This window comes from Panulirus ornatus, chromosome 49, assembly GCF_036320965.1.
Source record: "Panulirus ornatus isolate Po-2019 chromosome 49, ASM3632096v1, whole genome shotgun sequence".
Lineage (NCBI taxonomy): Eukaryota > Metazoa > Arthropoda > Malacostraca > Decapoda > Palinuridae > Panulirus > Panulirus ornatus.
The window spans coordinates 5,940,773-5,965,316 of NC_092272.1; the positions used below are offsets into that span (position 1 = coordinate 5,940,773).

Here is a 24,544-nt window from a genome sequence, read left to right on the forward strand (position 1 = left end):
AGTCTTTTCTATAAATGGAGCAACTTCGGAAAAAAAGAAACCACCATCTAAACAGTTTCTTAGAGGCTGACTTGGCTATTTCCATGATACAAAGTTTTCTTTGTTTCAAGATAGAGTGGATGTTACAGTAACAGAGGATCCTCTCAATTACATCCACTGAATGAGGATTTAGGGGACATATTTTAATAGGATTTCAGTATGATTAACAAATTAGTCTGTTTAACATCTTTTTATTTCAAATGAATATTTACTCGTATGAATACACATTTAAATGTTTTTTTACCCATTTGCATAAATATAAAAACTTTCAATATGCTACAACTTAACTTATTTAAAAGTACCTTCAGGAAAGCAATAACTGTGGCAATGAGATTCCTCAAAAATTATGTAATTAATCAAACATGTTAGATTTAGGACTGCCTGTGCTATCCAGCCCTGAATACAAAAAAAGATTATGAAATAGTGACTGATGGCTGTATTTGCATATATCTAAATACCCTGATCTATCACAGTTTTTAAATATACATCATACTATCATATCAAGCACCTGTGCACTATAATCATTAAATAATGCTAGTCATAGAGACGTACTATGCCTGCATAACCAGAACCTTCAGGAAACTCAATCATACAAATATTCATGTAGTTATGAGTACAAGAAAAAATCTATACTTCAAAAAAAATACTTTTCATCTTAACATTATGCATTAGATGTAACATGACCTCTGGTATACATAAAAGTCCTCAATTAATGAACACTTCCCGTACAGGAAAAAAGGAAAGCTTGACCTTCCTTTTATATTTGTAAATCATAACCTATTTTTATTACTGAACTTTCAGTGACAATCAGAGACTAACTAATAATCTTTATCAACTTGCATTTCTTTTTAAAGTTTAAACAGTAGAATTCTGGTCTAAACAAATAAAAATACCTAGTGATATGTAAAGCAATAAAGATAATGATTGAGAAAGTCAAGAGAATATGTAGCAAAAAACTTAATGCAAGAAATACAGACAGAAGCAACATAGTTGAGCTTACATGAGGACATTCAGAATGTAAACAAGGCTGAAAGAACAAGAGATGAAAAGATAATAGTTTGATACCCTTTAAGGATGGAGTAAAGAAAAGGTAGATACATAAAACAGCTTTGAAAGGAAAATACGAAATTCAAGGCACAGGATGAAGATATTTGCCATTTGACAAGGCACTACCAGCTAAAAAGTGAGCTGTATCCCTTAATATAGCATGCCAGTAAAGTAAGAATCTGTATCAGTAAACTGACCAGCACAGTGAACATAGTTTATTAAGTGGTGGTTGTAGATTTCAGAGCAAAGTGCAAAAAAAATTTAAAAAGACACATGGTAAATAAAATGAAATATTAGATAAGAGGAGAAGCAGAGTGTTATGAATAAAGAATAATAAATGTGAAAACAAGTGTAAACCTAAGTTTTCTTAAGGGAGGTTTTCAGTTCACATACAAGTGTTGAGCCACATGACGAAATAGTGCTACGAAATTCTAAATCAACACAATAGGAAAAGTACAGCCTCTGTCCTCTGATCATGTTGATTTCAATGTAGAAATGCAGCTTTTAACATACTTTTGATTATTAATTAGTTACAGGAAAATTCAAAATTAAAACCAAAAATTTTTGATGGCTGAGCAACACCCATGACCTGTTTTTTAATGTTATATGAGCACGTCATGAAAGGAATAATAGGGTATTGTGCAAAAGTTTTGATGGCAATTTTCTGTTTTTCTACTTTGGCATAAACCTTCAATCTTTTGGAACCAAACAAAAAGATATGATGATAATGAATACTCATGATCAGGCTGATTTATAAATTGCAGCTTGAGGCAATCCTATAACAGTACCATAATTAACTGCAGAATGGTTATGTTGGCTGTCCACATAGGCACTCGTGTAGCTAGATTAACATATACCCCTCAAAAATCAACAGCTCTTCTTTCGTGTCATTCATAATTTGGCACTTTACATAACCATTCCTCTGCCTTTTACACTTCTGTCTCTTACTTTTTTCATGGAATCACTTTCTTCCTTAAACGTATAGTAAAGGCTGATGAAACTTGAACACTTTCATTAAACAGTATTTCATGTCTCAGTTACAGTGCATTCCAGTAGTGCTCCAAACAGGTCTATAATGTCTTTATATTACTGCTGCTCAGTTAATGAAGTTTGCAACAAGTTTTCAAACAATAATAAAGTCTTAATGCATTTAATAAAAATTTTTGCAACAGCAGAATTTTTTCTACATGATTTTGTAATTTTTTTGAGTGCAAATGGTTAAAGATTTCTATTTAATGAAAACATTCAAAATTTTATAAGAGAAATGTGGATTCTAAAAAAATGTCAGTAATGCCACCTTTCATTTCTTTTGAAGACAGTCCTACAAATAATATTGGTCCTAAACACAACATTTTGATACCTAAACAGGAATTTTTAAACAATAAACAAGATTAATATTAAGAATAAGCACACTTCATAGGTAAATGACCTAGGACTGGCAGATACATCATTATAAATAAATACCAGCTTAATATCATTAAATATTTACACTGATGTCCATAGAATGATTATTTGCTGAATCCTCAAGACATCCCTGCAACAAGGGTAAAAAATAGGTTTACCTTTGCAAACATCATTAAGCAAGATATTTGAAAAAAAAAATTTAATTGAAAAAAGTTTTGTTTCCTTCTTCAGATATATAATACAGTACATTCATCGAAAATACATAATATGTTTAGTAAAATGAAAATACAATAATGTATTTATTATGTATTATCAGTCAGTACAAAAGACTACAATGTAGTTTCATGATGTGATGTGGACATGAATTAAATGAATACATTATCTGTGGCATAGAATTAAAAACTTCATTATTTCTTTGCCTAGGTTGGTTTCCCTTTTCATTACTGCATGAACCCTTCCTGATGCTATAACAAAAGACCACATATATAATAAATGTATATGTAATTATTCATACTTTTAGTTTAAAAAATTATCACTATAATGGAAGATTATTTAGAAAATACGCTGTACTTCCTCTTAATGCTCAGACACGATAAGTAATCAGTTTTAAGAAAATATCAGAGGATTTTGAGAGGTAGAGATCATTAGAAGTAATTTAACAGTGTGTGCTAAACTGGCCAAGGTTAAGGGGTGAGATTTTGAATTAATGGGTGCACTGAGAATGAGGTAAAGGAATGCAGATACAGAGGAAGGTTAAAGAAGCTAGTAATAAAAGCTGTGGGGTACATCAGTGAATGAATCTAGTGATGTGCCAAGATTAGGGTGTACAGTGGGAAGATTACAAGGTGTGGAATGATATATACAAGATAAACCATGCAGAAAGCTAGTTGGCCTTCATCACCCGTGGAAGCACGACTAGGAGTGATAAGAGATTTTTCCTTCTCAATATGTTTTAACCTACTTTACTGTTTATTTCATGTTTGTGGGTAGGAAGGATGCACTTTCACTGTACAGCACCACTTGGAATCTACCATACATAGTCATACTCTGCAGTAACCTTTCACTTAAAGCTCTCTCTCCACTCAATCATCTGTTACTGCACCCTTCTTGAAACTATCTAGTTTTCTGTCACTTTCTTTGTCCCAAGCATTTCCTGAGATGACTAAGCATTTCTAATTATACTTTCTTTGTAACTGTCAACCATTTAATTCAAAAGTAAGGTAAATATAACTGTAATATCTCCAATGTATTGTACTCGTGCAAATATTAAGCTTTCAGCATCTGAGGGTGCAGATATGTTTTTTAATGAAACCTTTGAGAAACAGTCTCCACTTATTAAAAATCTCTAAGTATGTGAAAAGGCTTATAAGACTACGATATGAAATGCGAGATTGGAATATGGAATACATGAAAAACATGAAGATCTGAACATAAATGTACGTCTTTACTACAACAGTAAGCACAAAGGGTCAGGTCAACAAAATCTGTTCATTGTAGAACTTGTATATTTCCTGTCTAATAATATCAACTATATGTCCTGAAAATTACTGGATGAATATAAGAATAATCTCCTCTCCTAAATACTATTAATGAAGAATCAAAAACCTTTGTTACATGGGGCACATGAAGGCACGCATCCTATCTGCCTATGGCACCTGTGAGAAGAATCCTGCCCAAAGGTTATCCAGTATATAGGCTTTACACCCACTCTCTAAAATAACCAGCATAAAGATCATCAGGTCAGTACTGTCATCATAGTACAACAACAACAAATACTCATGTGGCCCTGGTCCTCCCTTGTCTCCTTATATAGCTGTGGATAACCTTGTAGTTGTTGTACTTAAATCACTTAATGATTGCTGTACCATACGGATGTCAAACTTGTATCTTTGAGGGCGAGGCGAGAAATTGACATATTGAAATGACACCTAAATGGTCATACTGGTGGGTGTAAACGTGATGGAAGTAAGAGAATACAGACTCGCCGAGTGTAAAATCACAGGCACAGATCTGTCTGAGCAGAGTAGCTGCTTAAGGAAGAAGTTAGCTCCATCATACTGTAATTATCTTACTGAGAGGAGGCCAGCTTGCCTCTCAATTCTGGCCTTATGTCATGTATCTTTGTATCATCCTTGTAGTAACACAGATAGATAAAAAATAATTCTGTCTTCCACTTACTGCACTGTTAACCGAGTAATTTATAGCTTTGACACTGTCTGTCCCAGACTTGACTTTTATGTATGTGAATGCAGAATTATTAATAATGCACTGAAATTAATTTTTCCTTTACCCCTGAAATCTAGAGCTCCACTAATCTAGGTACTATAAATAACATACACTCAGTATTAGTTACATGAAAAAGAATTATGCATTTGTTATTGTGCAATGACTTTGAAGCCACAAACAAGAAGTTCAGTATTAAAAATATAATTTCTTCCATCACAAAAGCATGAAGAACATCACATTCCAAATACAATTTAACAAGTTAGGAGAATTCCATTTCTTTACTTATTCCTCCTTACGAAAGCCAGCATGCTTCCTCTTTATGCGGGCATAAGGACCGATGGCAGGATCAGTGATAAAGTCATAAATAACTTTTACCCAGGATTCATGCTGTGGCAAGTCATCATAGTATTCTGGGGCTATCTCTTTAACCTGAAAAAGGTGAGAGAAATAGCATAGTCAGTTACAAACATTCCGAGATTCATACCATGCAATATTTTATTTAGTCAACGTTTCCATGTATGTCAGAAAAACAACAATGACAACAACAAAATTTTATCAAAACCAAAACATACTTTTGGAAGCCGACACCCTGGGATGTAGGGAAAGTCATGGTGTTCGTTGTGGTAGCCGACATTGAAAGTTAAATAGTTTAGGGGTCCGTAATAACTGTAAGTCTCGAAGCCTTGTTTAAACATGTAGTGCTCCGAGATGAAATGCCCTGCCACTGGATGAAGACCCATAGCTAGCAGAGATCCTCCAGCTAAGTATGCAAGACATTTACCTAGAATACAAAACAGTTACCTAATAACAATGAAAGAATTTAGCTATGATCAACTCCATTCCTATATACATATAATGAATCCTTCCTCTGTTCCTTCATATGGAACGTAATAATATGAGAGGGAAGGATTCCCAACCTCCCACTCACATAACTAAATAAAAAAAAATAGCTACATCTTTTCACACCAGCTTACATCATCCCACATTAGTTAAGCATTAACAGGAATTGAGCCTCAGGAAAAATCCTTCCTTTGCTCATTCTTCTAAATTCATTTTTATTTTTATTATTATACTTTGACACTGCCCCCTGTGTTAGCGAGGTAGCGCAAGGAAACAGATGAAAGAATGGCTCAACCCACCCACATACACATCTATATACATACACGCCCACACACGCACATATACATGCCTATACATTTCAACATATACATACATATAAATACACAGACATATACATATACATTGTACAAAGGCAAAGGGGATAAGAGTGAGTGCTCAAATTACAGAGGTATAAGTTTGTTGAGTATTCCTGGTAAATTATATGGGAGGGTATTGATTGAGAGGGTGAAGGCATGTACAGAGCATCAGATTGGGGAAGAGCAGTGTGGTTTCAGAAGTGGTAGAGGATGTGTGGATCAGGTGTTTGCCTTTGAAGAATGTATGTGAGAAATACTTAGAAAAGCAAATGGATTTGTATGTAGTATTTATGGATCTGGAGAAGGCATATGATAGAGTTGATAGAGATGCTCTGTGGAAGGTATTAAGTTTTTCTTAGCGCTACCTCGTTGACATGGGAAGCAGCTTTCAAGTATAATAAGAAAAAACATGGTGGATGTGTTGGAAATGAAATGTATAAGGACAATATGTGGTGTGAGGTGGTCTGAACGAGCAAGTAATGAAAGGGTAAGAGATATGTGTGGAAATGAAAAGAGTGTAGTTGAGAGAGCAGAAGAGGGTGCGATGAAATGGTTTGGACATATAGAGAGTATGAGTGAAGAAAGGTTGACAGAGGATATGTGCATCAGAGGTGGAGGGAATATGGAGAAGCAGGAGACCAAATGGGAGGTGGAGGGATGGAATGAAAAAGATTTTGAGCGATCAGGGCCTGAGCATACAGGAGGGTGGGAGGCATGTAAAGGATAGAGTGAACTGGAACAATGTGGTATACCAGGATCAATGTGCAGTCAATGGACAATGAAACATCTGGAGTAAACCATGGAAAGGTCTGTGGGGCCTGGATGTGGATAGTGAGTTGTGATTTCGGTGTTTTACACACAACAGCTAGAGACTGAGTGGGAACGAATGTGGCCTTTTTCGTCTGTTTTCCTGGCGCTACCTTGCTAAAGCAGGGGGTAGCGATGCTGTTTCCTGTGGGGCAGGGTAGCACCAGGAATGAATGAAGGCAAGCAAGTATAAATATGTCCATGTGCATATATGTCTATATATATGTATATGTATGTATGTATATATGTTGATATGTATATGTGCATGTATGGGCATTTATGCATATACATGTGCTTGAGTGGATGGGCCATTCTTCCTCTGTTTCCTGGCTCTACGTCGCTGACTCGAGAAACAGTGATCAAGTATAATAAATAAGTAAAGTTTTTTTTTCTTTCTTTTAAACTATTTGCCATTTCCCGCGTTAGCGAGGTAGCGTTAAGAACAGAGGACTGGGCCTTTTTTGGAATATCCTCACCTGGCCCCCTCTGTTCCTTTTTTTGGAAAATTAAAAAAAATAAGAGAGGGGAGGATTTCCAGCCTATCTAAATAAAGTATAGTACAGATGTAGATGAAGGTTGAGGTGTAGGGGCAAGTGTCTATCAGCCTAAATAAATGGAAACTGTATTTGCATTTGGTAAGCAAAGCATTTCTGAATGCCCTTTGCTGATTCAACAGCATCTGAACAGTTCAAAACATTTAATTTCTTTCACTTCATATGTACTGCTTTTACTTGTTTTCCTACTAGTACAAGGGTTGCTTCTGTCGCTTGTTGGCCATTTTCAACTTGTGACTGGGAGATTGCAGCTGCAAATTGTGACTTTTAACATTACAACTTTACAAATTTAGTGACTTAAAAGCAAAGCTTAGCAACTTTCGGTGAATTCGTTACCTGTATAAACAAAGGGAATTAAGCAAGAGGAGATGGATTTTCAAATCCCTGCACTGTAACTGTACTAATTTAATTCTACACTGCAGTATATCAGTAAAACAGTCAAAATGAAAAATAGATTCATATTAAGTGGCATGACAGAAAAGGTGAAAGGATAAAATGCATACGGGAAGGAAGAGGCTCCTTTTTACAATGAATCAATTTGAAACAAACGCGTAAAATACTTGCACAAAGGAATACTCATCCTAATATTGCTGCATGGATGAGAAACACCAAGAGCAGAGCTGAGTAATTGGAAGGTGTACTTGGAATTATGACGGATTAAAATTAAAGAGAAAGTCATCTTACGTTGGACTTGGTTATATAAGTTGTATCTCAAAGTACAAGTTGGTCAAAAAGATATCCTTTAGTACAACTGAAGGCACAAGTAGGACAGACTGACCAAGAAAGAGTAGGCCAAAGTAATTAGGGCTCAGAATACTTCAGATAAAGGGATTGCACACAAAACTTTCTGGGTAAGTGGTATGGATCAACTTTGTGAAAAAGTAAGCAGCACTTTTAAAGAGTAAAAGTCCATACATGACAATACACTGGGTGCAGGTTGAGGATATATGTGAATGATGCAGTGGCTGTATGTATGTGATCCATCCCATTAAATTAGGTACGGATTAATAAGAAAAATTTCCATTTATTTTCAGGAACTTAATGTCAAAATTAAAACCAAACAGCAAGCTTCAGATTATATCTTTAAACTCTCAGGCCTGAAATCATTTATGCAAAAAATCTGACTTATTCAGGCACATAAAAGCTATATTATTTTCATAAAATACATTTTGAGCATTACTCAATTACAACAAAATATGCAAACTTACCACCAAAATAATAGAAGATAAATGCATTAAAGGTGAGCTGAACTGTTGTGTTGATGACTTCAAGAAGTGTTGGTGTCTTTGGGTATGTAACAAGTGGGCGCAGAGCATAAAATATTGGCTGCAGGAACATCCAGATCATTTTCCCGAATGTAGTACAGAAGAGCTGTGCTTCTATATTTGTTGGAATATCAGTGTCCAGTTTCTCATCCCCTTGGTACTGGAAAAGTATTTTAACAACTAAGAACTTCAAAGAAAATTTAGAAAAAAATCAATTGATTTGAGAAAACAGGATAGATAAAAAGCAACAACTGATGCCAATATTGTTGACATAAATACAAAAGGACCTTAAGAAATACTGGAATACTGTTGTGCTTATAATAATAACTTGCTTATATGAAGATTTCCTTCTATACTATGACAATAGAAACTAGAACTATCTTTAATGAAGATTTCCTTCTAAACTGTGACAGTCTTAATGAAGATTTCCTTCTATACTGTGACAGTGGAAACAAGAACTATCAATCCTTGTCCTGCTAGCTTTGGGCAGAGATTCACCAGAAAAAAAAGCACTTCCTAAGGCTCTTCCAAGCAGAAATCATTAATCCATTTCAACAAATAATTTCATCCAACCAACACACAATAGTGCCACCACTGGCTTCAGTATTGCTCATATAAATGATATTCCTAAAGCAGAAAAAGCTAAACAGTAAGAAACAGAGTGGGTGGTACAGCCCTGCAATCACTAAAAACTCGTTTCTCTTAACCACGCCTGTTCTTTATTACACAGAAAGCAGGATGTTACTCTAAAGGAATGCAATGAAAATAATAAGCAAATGGTATATTTCAATGGGGTTTAAAAAACAAAGGAAGTGATTAAGAAAAGTACTTTTGAGTGAGAGACCTCCTCCTATATTAAAAGAGTACCTGATATGACTAAGCCCAAAATTCTGAGTTAAAATGCAATTTTCAAGAGTTTTTCTACCTAAATAGTATGAACAATAGTACAAAGTGATAGAGACTGCATTCAGTTTGGCAGGCAAAAAGGTGTATGAAACAGTTAAAACATTTTCAAAATTAAGAAAGGCATTTTGGAATGAAAATTTAAGGAAACTAATTGGTGTGTAAGAATTTGGAAGAATTATTCAGCCATGTAAGGACATGCTCAAAGTGGAAACTCTTTTGATAAGAGTTCCCAGAGATCAAGTATCAGTGATACAAACAGATAGGTATTCAGAAAACTGTAATAAGTGGATGGTAAAGATTGTAGGATACAAAACAATTAGGGATTATGGAGCATATGAATAAGAAAAATGTTTAAATGAGAATCTCAATAAGTGAAAGTAACTAAGGGAAAACAGCAAGCTATTTGGAAAGAAAAATATGTGAGAGTGAGGTTTCTTTGAAAGTGTAATTGTACCAAGCAAGTGTGAGATATCACCATGTGTAAACTTGAAGACATGGTGATGAAATTGAAGTAAATTGCTTAGGATTATGAAAAGTGCCAGAAAACATTAGTTTAAGTGGACAAAACTGAAACTGCTCAGTGATGGAGCATGACAGCAAAATCACCTGAAGGATACTTTTAAAATAAGGTATACATAAAAATGGGGTCTCTCAAGGAAGGCAAATCAATCAAAAAAGCAGTCTGCCTAGGATTTAAAAAACAATGAACAACAAGGACATGATCTACTGGATAATTTTTGGTCTCACAAGATAGCTGCAGAGTAGAGACAACTTGATACGGAACAGGAATTTGGGAATTCTGAATACAGTCAGAATAAAATACTGAATGAAGCCACAGAGGAGGCAGTGGAGACTTAAACAAAGGAGTGTGTGGAGCACTAGATGAAAAATTTAAAGCCCATCTCCATCAGAATAAATGTGAAGCTATGAAAATTCAGGCCTTATTTAAGACTACACGAGGTGGGCCAATAATCATAATTACTAGATGCAATGGTCTTGCTAAATGTAAGCCTAGAAAAAAAAAGATGTTAGAGAATCAGTAGATACCAGCAAATTTGTCAAGGATGTTGTGAAGATGCATTTGTCAGGAGTGAAGTGATGTGTTTGTCAAAGGTGAAGTACTGATACCTTTGTCAGGGATTAGGTGAAGGTGCGTAAAGTAAAGTGAACTTGGGTTCATCGAGGGTGCAGTGAAGGTGCATCATTTGTAGAGGATGAAATGAATTTAGATTCATCAAGGGTGTAACATAAATCATGTCAAAGGTGATGCATTTGTAGAGCGTGAAATGACTTTATGAAAAGAGTAGTGAAGATGTGTCTGGTTGTGCATCCCTTTGTAGCAAACATTTGTATAGAGTGATGGTGGAGAAGGAGATATACTGCATTTTTTTTTTTTTTTTTTTTTTTTTATACTTTGTTGCTGTCTCCCGCGTTTGCGAGGTAGCGCAAGGAAACAGACGAAAGAAATGGCCCAACCCCCCCCCAATACACATGTATATACATACGTCCACACACGCAAATATACATACCTACACAGCTTTCCATGGTTTACCCCAGACGCTACACATGCCTTGATTCAATCCACTGACAGCACGTCAACCCCGGTATACCACATCGCTCCAATTCACTCTATTCCTTGCCCTCCTTTCACCCTCCTGCATGTTCAGGCCCCGATCACACAAAATCTTTTTCACTCCATCTTTCCACCTCCAATTTGGTCTCCCTCTTCTCCTCGTTCCCTCCACCTCCGACACATATATCCTCTTGGTCAATCTTTCCTCACTCATTCTCTCCATGTGCCCAAACCACTTCAACACACCCTCTTCTGCTCTCTCAACCACGCTCTTTTTATTTCCACACATCTCTCTTACCCTTACGTTACTCACTCGATCAAACCACCTCACACCACACATTGTCCTCAAACATCTCATTTCCAGCACATCCATCCTCCTGCGCACAACTCTATCCATAGCCCACGCCTCGCAACCATTTTATTTATTTATTTATTTATTTATTTATTTATTTTGCTTTGTCGCTGTCTCCTGCATTAGCGAGGTAGCGCAAGGAAAAAGACGAAAGAATGGACCAACCCATCCACATACACATGTATATACATACACGTCCACACACGCACATATACATACCTATACATCTCAACATATACATACATATACACACACAGACATATACATATATACACATGTACATAATTCATACTGTCTGCCTTTATTCATTCCCATTGCCACCTCTCCACACATGAAATAACCCCCTCCCCCCTCATGTGTGCGAGGTAGTGCTAGGAAAAGACAACAAAGGCCACATTCGTTCACACTCAGTCTCTAGCTGTCATGAAATAATGCACCGAAACCACAGCTCCCTTTCCATATCCAGGCTCCACAGAACTTTCCATGGTTTACCCCAGACGCTTCACATGCCCTGGTCAATCCATTGACAGCATGTCGACCCCGATATACCACATCGTTCCAGTTCACTATTCCTTGAACGCCTTTCACCCTCCTGCATGTTCAGGCCTCGGTCACTCAAAATCTTTTTCACTCCATCTTTCCATCTCCAATTTGGTATCCCACTTCTCCTCGTTCCCTCCACCTCTGACACATTTACTTGCATATATTAAGGTTTCCAGACTTATTTAATAAAACACTATTTTTGCTTAGTATCATTCTTCCAACAAAGAGCATTCTAACTCTTGCTTAATGAAGAGGCATCTGACCTCACCCACAAAGTTGAGCTGAAATGCATCTTCACTAAAGCAGGGTCAATGGTTACTGGCGTCTAGGGTATGCTAAAGATGAGCAGAGTGAAGATGGCCTTTGTCGTGAACATTTTGAATCATGTCAAAGGTGTAGTAAAGATGCATGCTGTGAAGGATGTAATTAAGTTGAAGTTGTAGCAAAGACTGCTTCGGCTTTGACCCATAAGGCAAGAGGAGTCAAGGGAGTCATTACAGTTACTATGAAAGCACAGAGGATTTGGCATCTGATCCAACACATACATGTAAAGCAGAGAGCGAAATATTACATTTGCTCACAAATTTTATTTTTCAATACCAGCATCTAATGTGACCTTTGGTCAAAGATATTTCAGTGGAGAGTAGTCCTAATAGTATAAATGAGAGTCTTGGGCCTTAAATATGGAAGAGGGTGGATACGCTGAAAATGAAATGTTTGAGGAAGAGAAGTGGTGTGACGGTGTGTTCATCATATAAGGAATGATAGTGAAGAAAGGGGTACTGCATTTAAGCAGTTTGACTAAGAAAGCCATCCAACCTGTACTGACATGCTTCTGACATTTGGTGAGGATATGTGAAGAAAGACTATTTAAGAGGATTTATTTGTGAAAGGTGGAGGGAGCAAGAAGGAGGGGAAATTGACACAATTATGGAAGAATTTACATGATTACATGAAAAAGATAGACAACAGGAGGCCTGATTGACCTACATCTGGGTTGTCTGGAAAAAAATTTAACTTGGCAAGAAAATGTAATTCTTCTCAGTAGTTTTTAAGTTATCATTGACTCCCCACTGCTGCACATAAGCCTTCTAGTGTCCCTGTTACCCCTGTCATTAATACGTTTATTTCTGGTGTTTTCCTCAGAGTATACCTGAATTTATAAAATATTTGTCTAAATGACTTTTGAAGGTATTTATAGTTTCAGCATTCAATACATCTGATGGTAATTTATTCCAATGCTCAACACATCTATAGGAAAAAGCTTTTACCCACGTCCATACTACATCATCTAGCTTTGAGTTTTACTCCATTTATAAAGTGTGAGTAACTGTATTTTCTTGTATTTCAAAAAGATATCGTGTTTTTTACTTTATCAAACTGTTCACAATTTTGAACACTTGGATAAGTCGCCGCAAAGTCTTTGTTTTTAAGGGAGTAGAGAGATCCAATCGTTTTAGCCTCTCTTTGTACGCCAGATTTCTAGGGGATGGGATCAATTTTGTCGCGCATCTTTGTACTTGCTCTAATTTTCCCACGTCTTTTTTGTAGTTTGGGAACCAAAACAGGAATGCATATTCAAGGTATGGTCTTACTAGAGAATTATAAAGTGTGAGAATTGTTTTCGGTGTCTTGTAATCTATGTTCCTTGCTCTTTGACACTGTTTTTGACAGTTTAGTGTTTTTCAAGTTGTTGCTAATGACAACTCTAGGGTCCTTTTCTTCATTTACTTTAGTTAGAGAGTTTCTGAATAGTTCAGGAGGCTCCTGAACATGCAGGAGGGTATGTAGCATGCATGGAATGGACTAAATGGATTGGTGGGGTATATCAGGACAATGTGCTGAAACAGGGCACATGAAGTAGTAAAGATAAACCTGAAAGCAGTCTGAAGGTCTTGCTTTGGATGGATAGCTTTGGTTTTAGTACTTTATACATGACAGTCTGTGGGCTTCGCATCACCTTGACACATCTAATGTAGCACTTTTCCCTATCTTAAGGAATACATTAGTATATAATTGGAGAATTCCTTAAAATGTCATCCATAGTTTCCATCATCTCAAAAATTCACAAAAATTTAGTCAGCATTAATTCTTGAAGAATATATGGTTGCTTTGTTCAGCTCCTTCACAGTGCTGAGATTATTCATTTATATTTTTCTCCATTGATATGAGATTATTTGTGCTTGATATTATGTTAAATAAATTTTCCATATATCTCAGAGTAGCCAGTTACAGTTTCCCTCTGTCTTGGCAAAGGCATTTAAATAATTATCAATATTTGGAGAAAACCAATATTTGCAGTGTTAGTGAAATTGATTGTGTGGAAAATCCCTTTGTATTGCAACATCATGAATGTGGCTATACATAAGAATCATAAATGGAAGTATGAATAACACTTATTTTTCATAGTCCCACAGGGTACGGATTCCATTAGAGACTTATCTAACTGATCCAGAATACAACTCTCATGTTACATGCAAAGTGTTTTACTCCTGGATCAATTAATCAAAAACAGCAACAAATATTATATAGAGTTTAACTGAGGGAAATACTTTCAGATGAAGACATAAAGCTACTTAAAATGAAAATCTTATTTAACAATTAACATGAAAATTATTTTCAAAGGACACTGCTTTGAAATACTAAAGATATACTCACCCTATGATGCTCAAGGTGATAACCTTTAAAGGACACAGAAAATGGAAGCACAATGGGAAAATTGGCAAATATCCCAAGAATACGATTGGCTAATGGTCGGGAATGTCCGAAGGCGAGGTTGTGGGATATCTCGTGAATTGCTGAAAATTGAGAAAAATTTTTAGTACGCTGCTTAGTTAAAAGTCTGAATTTGGGTAATCACAGAATTTAGGGATATGACAATTTTGCCTATAGAATGTTCTTTATAATACTTTCTAATGTTAGTTTAATAAGACCTGTATGGGGTTGTACATTTTTCTTATGACAATACATGTCAAAAGTATGGAAGGATATAGATGGAAAAAAAAAATGTGGGGTTAATCAGTTTAAAATTAAGACATGATAGTGCATGTAGTCTGAGAGACAACTAACATGGGTTCATATATACGGAGAGGATGAACAAAGAAAAACTGACAGAGGTTCTACATTACACAAGTGGAAGAATCTAGGGGTCGGACAAGAAGGAAGGAAGGATGGAGAGAAAAAAAGGAACTTATGTATGATGGTCTGATCATTCAGGATGAAGACAGGCATGCTTGGGACAAAATAATCTGATGTGGTATATGGAAGCAAAAAGCTGTTAGTGGGCTGAATCAGTGCATGTAAAGTGGTTAGGGGAAAACAGAATAATCATTGGAATCTGGCTGGGGATAGAGTGCTCTGGTTTCAGTCCATTAACATAAAAACCAGTGGGTACATGTGAGCAAATGAGGACATTATTCACCTTCCAAAGGTAAACAACATACAAGACATAAGTATGGCAATCACTGTACTAAAATATATGAAAACCTCACTTTACTTCCCCTAACTGCCTACAATTACATAAATTTTCAATGCTAGAGTTGAAATATACCAACAAATCGTCATTTGTTGCATGCTCAAGATTGTGCACTGAGATGCATTAGTTCACTGTGACACATCTGTAGGTATATGAATATAAAATGCACAAACCTTCTGACAATTGTGTGTAAACAAGAACATACCATTCACATATTTTTCAGTAATATAAAAAAATCGAGGATGTATGGCATATGTTCGAGTAGGAAGAGAGTTAAGTGATTGGTTCTCAGTGAATGTCAGTTTGCGGCAGGAGTGCATGATGTCTCCATGGCTGTTTAATTTGTTTATGGATGGGGTTGTTAGGGAGGTGAATGCAAGAGTTTTGGAGAGGGGCAAGTATGAAGTCTGTTGTGGATGAGAGAGCTTGGGAAGTGAGTCAGTTGTTGTTCGCTAATGATACAGCGCTGGTGGCTGATTATGGTGAGAAACTACAGAAGGTGATGACTGAGTTTGGTAAAGTGTATGAAAGAAGAAAATTGAGAGTAAATGTGAATAAGAGTGAGGTTGTTAAGTACAGTAGGGTTGAGGGAAAAGTCAATTGGGAGGTAAGTTTGAATGGACAAAAACTGAAGGAAGTGAAGTGTTTTAGATATCTGGGAGTGGATTTGGCAGCAGATGGAACCATGGAAGTGGAAGTAAGTCACACGGTGGGGGAAGGGGCGAAAGTTCTGGGAGCGTTGAAAAATGTGTGGAAGGCGAGAACACTATCTTGGAAAGCAAAAATGGGTATGTTTGAAGGAATAGTCGTTCCAACAATGTTATATGGTTGCGAGGTGTGGGCTATAGATAGAGTTGTGCGGAGGAGGGTGGATGTGTTGGAAATGAGATGTTTGAGGACAATATGAGGCATGGGTTGGTTTGATCAAGTAAGTAATGAAAGGGTAAGAGAAATGTGTGGTAACAAAAAGAGTGTGGCTGAGAGAGCAGAAGAGGGTGTTTTGAAGTGGTTTGGTCACATGGAGAGAATGAGTGAGGAAAGGTTGAAAAAGAGGATATATGTGTCAGAGGTGGAGGGAACGAGAAGTGGGAGACCAAATTGGAGGTGGAAAGATGGAGTGAAAAAGATTTTGAGCGATCGGGGCCTAAACATGCAGGAGGGTGAAAGGCGTGCAAGGAATAGAGTGAATTGGAACGATGTGGTATACCGGGGTTGACGTGCGCACTGTCAATGGATTGAACAGGGCATGTGAAGCGTCTGGGGTAAACCATGGAAAGTTTTGTGGGGCCTGGATGTGGAAAGGGAGCTGTGGTTTCAGTGCATTATATATGACAGCTAGAGACTGAGTGTGAACGAATGTGGCCTTTGTTGTCTTTTCCTAGTGCTACCTCGCGTGCGGAGGTTGTCATTTCATGTGTGGCGGGGTGGCAGCGGGAATGAATAAAGGCAGCAAGTATGAATTATGTGAATGTGTATATATGTATATGTCTCTGTATGTATATATATGTATATGTTGAAATGTATAGGCATGTATATGTGCGTGTGTGGACGTGTAGGTATATACCTGTGTATGTGGGTGGGTTGGGCCATTCTTTCGTCTGTTTCCTTGCACTACCTCTCTAACATGGGAGACAGCAAAAAAGAATGATGAAAAAAAAAAGAAAGAATGAAATAAATGTCAGCTGCTTGGGGAATTTACTAGAGGTTTTCACTAATTCTAATGATTTCTATTAGTGTTTCACTAGTTTTACTTCATCCCTAATCTTCAAAGCCCTTCCCACAATCAGCTTTTTACTGTCATCAGATAACAGACTAAAGTAGTAAAAATTATCACCTGCAGGTCTTATTTTATAATAAACACTGGAAGGCATAGATTACATTCCACAGGCTAATTCAATGTGCCCCTAAATTCAATAATTACCTGAATTAGAATAATCTAACACTTTTTAACTATGAAAATAAATACAAGTAATTCAAAAACAAGGTTATTAGGTACAGTAGGGTTGAGGGTCAAGTCAATTGGGTGGTGAGTTTGAATGGAGAAAAACTGGAGGAAGTGAAGTGTTTTAGATATCTGGGAGTGGATCTGGCAGCGGATGGAACCATGGAAGCGGAAGTGGATCATAGGGTGGGGGAGGGGGCGAAAATTCTGGGGGCCTTGAAGAATGTGTGGAAGTCGAGAACATTATCTCGGAAAGCAAAAATGGGGATGTTTGAAGGAATAGTGGTTCCAACAATGTTGTATGGTTGCGAGGCGTGGGCTATGGATAGAGGTGTGTGCAGGAGGATGGATGTGCTGGAAATGAGATGTTTGAGGACAATGTGTGGTGTGAGGTGGTTTGATCGAGTGAGTAACGTAAGGGTAAGAGAGATGTATGGAAATAAAAAGAGCGTGGTTGAGAGAGCAGAGGAGGGTGTTTTGAAGTGGTTTGGGCACATGGAGAGAATGAGTGAGGAAAGATTGACCAAGAGGATATATGTGTCGGAGGTGGAGGGAACGAGGAGAAGAGGGAGACCAAATTGGAGGTGGAAAGATGGAGTGAAAAAGATTTTGTGTGATCGGGGCCTGAACATGCAGGAGGGTGAAAGGAGGGCAAGGAATAGAGTGAATTGGAGCGATGTGGTATACCGGGGTTGATGTGCTGTCAGTGGATTGAATCAAGGCATGTGAAGCGTCTGGGGTAAACCATGGAAAGCTGTGTAGGTATGTATATTTGCGTGTGTGGACGTATGTATATACATGTGTATGGGGGGGGGTTGGGCCATTTCTTTCGTCTGTTTCCTTGCGCTACCTCGCAAACGCGGGAGACAGTGACAAAGTATAATAAAAAAAAAATTCAAAAACAGATATTTATTAACCCATCAACTGCAGCAGTCCTAATATCCACAGTGTCCTGTGTATTGTGGAATCTCTTATACTCTTAGAAGAAAATATCTCCATAATCAGTACACTGTATGTAATGGATTCTCATTTAAGAAAATATCTCCATAATCAGTACACTGTATGTAATGGATTCTCATTTAAGAAAATATCTCCATAATCAGTACACTGTATGTAATGGATTCTCATTTAAGAAAATATCTCCATAATCAGTACACTGTATGTAATGGATTCTCATTTAAGAAAATATCTCCATAATCAGTACACTGTATGTAATGGATTCTCATTTAAGAAAATATCTCCATAATCAGTACACTGTATGTAATGGATTCTCATTTAAGAAAATATCTCCATAATCAGTACACTGTATGTAATGGATTCTCATTTAAGAAAATATCTCCATAATCAGTACACTGTATGTAATGGATTCTCATTTAAGAAAATATCTCCATAATCAGTACACTGTATGTAATGGATTCTCATTTAAGAAAATATCTCCATAATCAGTACACTGTATGTAATGGATTCTCATTTAAGAAAATATCTCCATAATCAGTACACTGTATGTAATGGATTCTCATTTAAGAAAATATCTCCATAATCAGTACACTGTATGTAATGGATTCTCATTTAAGAAAATATCTCCATAATCAGTACACTGTATGTAATGGATTCTCATTTAAGAAAATATCTCCATAATCAGTACACTGTATGTAATGGATTCTCATTTAAGAAAATATCTCCATAATCAGTACACTGTATGTAATGGATTCTCATTTAAGAAAATATCTCCATAATCAGTACACTGTATGTAATGGATTCTCATTTAAGAAAATATCTCCATAATCAGTACACTGTATGTAATGGATTCTCATTTAAGAAAATATCTCCATAATCAGTACACTGTATGTAATGGATTCTCATTTAAGAAAATATCTCCATAATCAGTACACTGTATGTAATGGATTCTCATTTAAGAAAATATCTCCATAATCAGTACACTGTATGTAATGGATTCTCATTTAAGAAAATATCTCCATAATCAGTACACTGTATGTAATGGATTCTCATTTAAGAAAATATCTCCATAATCAGTACACTGTATGTAATGGATTCTCATTTAAGAAAATATCTCCATAATCAGTACACTGTATGTAATGGATTCTCATTTAAGAAAATATCTCCATAATCAGTACACTGTATGTAATGGATTCTCATTTAAGAAAATATCTCCATAATCAGTACACTGTATGTAATGGATTCTCATTTAAGAAAATATCTCCATAATCAGTACACTGTATGTAATGGATTCTCATTTAAGAAAATATCTCCATAATCAGTACACTGTATGTAATGGATTCTCATTTAAGAAAATATCTCCATAATCAGTACACTGTATGTAATGGATTCTCATTTAAGAAAATATCTCCATAATCAGTACACTGTATGTAATGGATTCTCATTTAAGAAAATATCTCCATAATCAGTACACTGTATGTAATGGATTCTCATTTAAGAAAATATCTCCATAATCAGTACACTGTATGTAATGGATTCTCATTTAAGAAAATATCTCCATAATCAGTACACTGTATGTAATGGATTCTCATTTAAGAAAATATCTCCATAATCAGTACACTGTATGTAATGGATTCTCATTTAAGAAAATATCTCCATAATCAGTACACTGTATGTAATGGATTCTCATTTAAGAAAATATCTCCATAATCAGTACACTGTATGTAATGGATTCTCATTTAAGAAAATATCTCCATAATCAGTACACTGTATGTAATGGATTCTCATTTAAGAAAATATCTCCATAATCAGTACACTGTATGTAATGGATTCTCATTTAAGAAAATATCTCCATAATCAGTACACTGTATGTAATGGATTCTCATTTAAGAAAATATCTCCATAATCAGTACACTGTATGTAATGGATTCTCATTTAAGAAAATATCTCCATAATCAGTACACTGTATGTAATGGATTCTCATTTAAGAAAATATCTCCATAATCAGTACACTGTATGTAATGGATTCTCATTTAAGAAAATATCTCCATAATCAGTACACTGTATGTAATGGATTCTCATTTAAGAAAATATCTCCATAATCAGTACACTGTATGTAATGGATTCTCATTTAAGAAAATATCTCCATAATCAGTACACTGTATGTAATGGATTCTCATTTAAGAAAATATCTCCATAATCAGTACACTGTATGTAATGGATTCTCATTTAAGAAAATATCTCCATAATCAGTACACTGTATGTAATGGATTCTCATTTAAGAAAATATCTCCATAATCAGTACACTGTATGTAATGGATTCTCATTTAAGAAAATATCTCCATAATCAGTACACTGTATGTAATGGATTCTCATTTAAGAAAATATCTCCATAATCAGTACACTGTATGTAATGGATTCTCATTTAAGAAAATATCTCCATAATCAGTACACTGTATGTAATGGATTCTCATTTAAGAAAATATCTCCATAATCAGTACACTGTATGTAATGGATTCTCATTTAAGAAAATATCTCCATAATCAGTACACTGTATGTAATGGATTCTCATTTAAGAAAATATCTCCATAATCAGTACACTGTATGTAATGGATTCTCATTTAAGAAAATATCTCCATAATCAGTACACTGTATGTAATGGATTCTCATTTAAGAAAATATCTCCATAATCAGTACACTGTATGTAATGGATTCTCATTTAAGAAAATATCTCCATAATCAGTACACTGTATGTAATGGATTCTCATTTAAGAAAATATCTCCATAATCAGTACACTGTATGTAATGGATTCTCATTTAAGAAAATATCTCCATAATCAGTACACTGTATGTAATGGATTCTCATTTAAGAAAATATCTCCATAATCAGTACACTGTATGTAATGGATTCTCATTTAAGAAAATATCTCCATAATCAGTACACTGTATGTAATGGATTCTCATTTAAGAAAATATCTCCATAATCAGTACACTGTATGTAATGGATTCTCATTTAAGAAAATATCTCCATAATCAGTACACTGTATGTAATGGATTCTCATTTAAGAAAATATCTCCATAATCAGTACACTGTATGTAATGGATTCTCATTTAAGAAAATATCTCCATAATCAGTACACTGTATGTAATGGATTCTCATTTAAGAAAATATCTCCATAATCAGTACACTGTATGTAATGGATTCTCATTTAAGAAAATATCTCCATAATCAGTACACTGTATGTAATGGATTCTCATTTAAGAAAATATCTCCATAATCAGTACACTGTATGTAATGGATTCTCATTTAAGAAAATATCTCCATAATCAGTACACTGTATGTAATGGATTCTCATTTAAGAAAATATCTCCATAATCAGTACACTGTATGTAATGGATTCTCATTTAAGAAAATATCTCCATAATCAGTACACTGTATGTAATGGATTCTCATTTAAGAAAATATCTCCATAATCAGTACACTGTATGTAATGGATTCTCATTTAAGAAAATATCTCCATAATCAGTACACTGTATGTAATGGATTCTCATTTAAGAAAATATCTCCATAATCAGTACACTGTATGTAATGGATTCTCATTTAAGAAAATATCTCCATAATCAGTACACTGTATGTAATGGATTCTCATTTAAGAAAATATCTCCATAATCAGTACACTGTATGTAATGGATTCTCATTTAAGAAAATATCTCCATAATCAGTACACTGTATGTAATGGATTCTCATTTAAGAAAATATCTCCATAATCAGTACACTGTATGTAATGGATTCTCATTTAAGAAAATATCTCCATAATCAGTACACTGTATGTAATGGATTCTCATTTAAGAAAATATCTCCATAATCAGTACACTGTATGTAATGGATTCTCATTTAAGAAAATATCTCCATAATCAGTACACTGTATGTAATGGATTCTCATTTAAGAAAATATCTCCATAATCAGTACACTGTATGTAATGGATTCTCATTTAAGAAAATATCTCCATAATCAGTACACTGTATGTAATGGATTCTCATTTAAGAAAATATCTCCATAATCAGTACACTGTATGTAATGGATTCTCATTTAAGAAAATATCTCCATAATCAGTACACTGTATGTAATGGATTCTCATTTAAGAAAATATCTCCATAATCAGTACACTGTATGTAATGGATTCTCATTTAAGAAAATATCTCCATAATCAGTACACTGTATGTAATGGATTCTCATTTAAGAAAATATCTCCATAATCAGTACACTGTATGTAATGGATTCTCATTTAAGAAAATATCTCCATAATCAGTACACTGTATGTAATGGATTCTCATTTAAGAAAATATCTCCATAATCAGTACACTGTATGTAATGGATTCTCATTTAAGAAAATATCTCCATAATCAGTACACTGTATGTAATGGATTCTCGAGTTTTACAATAATTTTATTTCATGGAAGAGACTGCCATGTGTCGTTGCTCATTATACTTGAATAGGTAGGTAGACTTAGTTACATTATGTAGTGGCATTATATTGACTTAGTTACATTGTGTAGTGGCATCATATAGTTACATTGTGTAGTGGCATCATATGAATACAAAAAGCTACCTTTCAACACAAGGAAATATTATGACGGTGTCACTGCTAGGGTACGGTTAATGGCTGATAATCTTACCATCTATGTACTTAACCGTATCAGCAGCCAAGATGATAAGTGCTCTGATAAGGAACAGGTTCAGCTCCTTAATGTTTATTGCTATTAAATTGTTCTTCATTTTGCACTTATCCATCGCAAGTTCTAATGTGATTTTTATTCTATTCTAAAATTTTCAAAATATCTAAAGTTCAGAAATTATAGAAAACTGCACACCAGTGTATTATAAACCAATCAATTTACATTAATTCTAATGCTGCATTTCATTAAAGTATGCATTATATGTTACTCTTAAGAACCAAATGTTAAAAGTAAACTTCAAATTAAAACTATGTTAACGTATTTCGCATTTTGCAATTCCTCTTTCATAGAAAGGGCCTTGTGTATGTACTTTACACCAAATTCTTCACAAACATGCTTGCATATCCCATCTATATGACACTTAATTGACATTCATACGAGTCTCACAGAGGAGAGAGTAGCTAAGCTAAAACGGATGAACAGAATCACGGCGACCACGAGTCTATTACGTCATGGAGTTGCCACAGATATATCTCCACCCACATAATCTTCTCTTAACAGATAACATACTCATTCCCTTGTTACGATGGGCTTATCTCCTCTTATGTACTCTAAGACCACGAGGGATCAAACGTCATGCTGGGGAAACCGAAGTGTAAGTTGTCTGATTTAAAAATTAGATAACACTGGAAAGATAAAATATACCACCGTCCGTAATATCTTATCCTTAAATATTCACTGTAGCTTACTTAGAATTTCTTTCCGTCGTGATGCGTGTGGTTCTGCCGTATAAGACCACTCAAAATCAGTTCTAGACACATATTGGCCCATATTTAATATCGGAAATTCACTTTACACAGTGGGGCCCTCTCCTCACGCTCTCCCTGTCTCTCTAGCACTGAGTGAGGACTGAGCAGTGACTCAGCCATTGAGCGGCTGAGCCCATGTTTGCTCACGCCCCGCCTTTACTTTGCAACGTTGCCTAATAGGACATTATGAATGTTCTTATTTAGACATACTAGAAAATAAGAGTATCTGAAGTACTTCTCTGGTGTTCATGACATAATACTTTTCAATAATGTAATATTACTGTCATCTATAGAGGGAATAGTCACCATTTTCTCTTATTAAAGTAGTAATTGTGCAATTTGTGAAAAGCTTTTTAGTTGTGGGCTTCAAAAGTCTACCACTTGAGGTTGATTATCTAGCATGATACGTGTCCGTATCTCAACAAGAAAGGATACAGTTGCCTGTTACCAACTACCTAGCTAAGTAGTGTATTGTTATTGTTATTATCCAAGATTATCACTTAGAAAGCGTGTGAAGTTAATCTGTGTTGAACTCCTGACTCCTTTCTTTTTGTGTGACTACTAATTGTGGGTTAATGGTAGAGTTCTACATTTATGTTTCCCCGTCTCTTATCCTTGCTTATATGTAATATGTCTTTACTATGTATGAATATGCTCATAGACGCACCCTACAATATGCCTGGTATGTGCTAATGTTAACATATGTTAATGCTATGGTTCAGTAAGTTTTATTAGAAGTCTGTTTTCTCATATTTTAGTAGATAGACTTTC

General features: G+C 35.4%; 1 protein-coding gene across 1 annotated transcript; it reads right to left on the minus strand.

Annotated features, from left to right (window-relative positions):
- Positions 1-214: 214 nt before the first annotated feature.
- LOC139764367 (sphingolipid delta(4)-desaturase DES1-like) lies at positions 215-23,875 on the minus strand. Its single transcript, XM_071690902.1, has 5 exons — positions 23,586-23,875; positions 14,571-14,754; positions 8,482-8,698; positions 5,289-5,497; positions 215-5,145 (listed from the first exon to the last, which is right to left on the minus strand). Exons 1-5 carry the CDS (start codon positions 23,600-23,602, stop codon positions 4,999-5,001), a joined length of 774 nt encoding a protein of 257 aa, XP_071547003.1. The 5' UTR covers positions 23,603-23,875; the 3' UTR covers positions 215-4,998.
- Positions 23,876-24,544: the final 669 nt, after the last annotated feature.

Excerpts from the sequence above, each read along its gene's own strand:
- LOC139764367 (XM_071690902.1), bottom strand. Across the intron at positions 5,498-8,481 it reads TATCTTCTATTATTTTGGTG|GTAAATGTCTTGCATACTTA; the intron begins GTAAGTTTGCAT and ends TTTGTATTCTAG. Across the intron at positions 5,146-5,288 it reads CAGGGTGTCGGCTTCCAAAA|GTTAAAGAGATAGCCCCAGA; the intron begins GTATGTTTTGGT and ends CACCTTTTTCAG.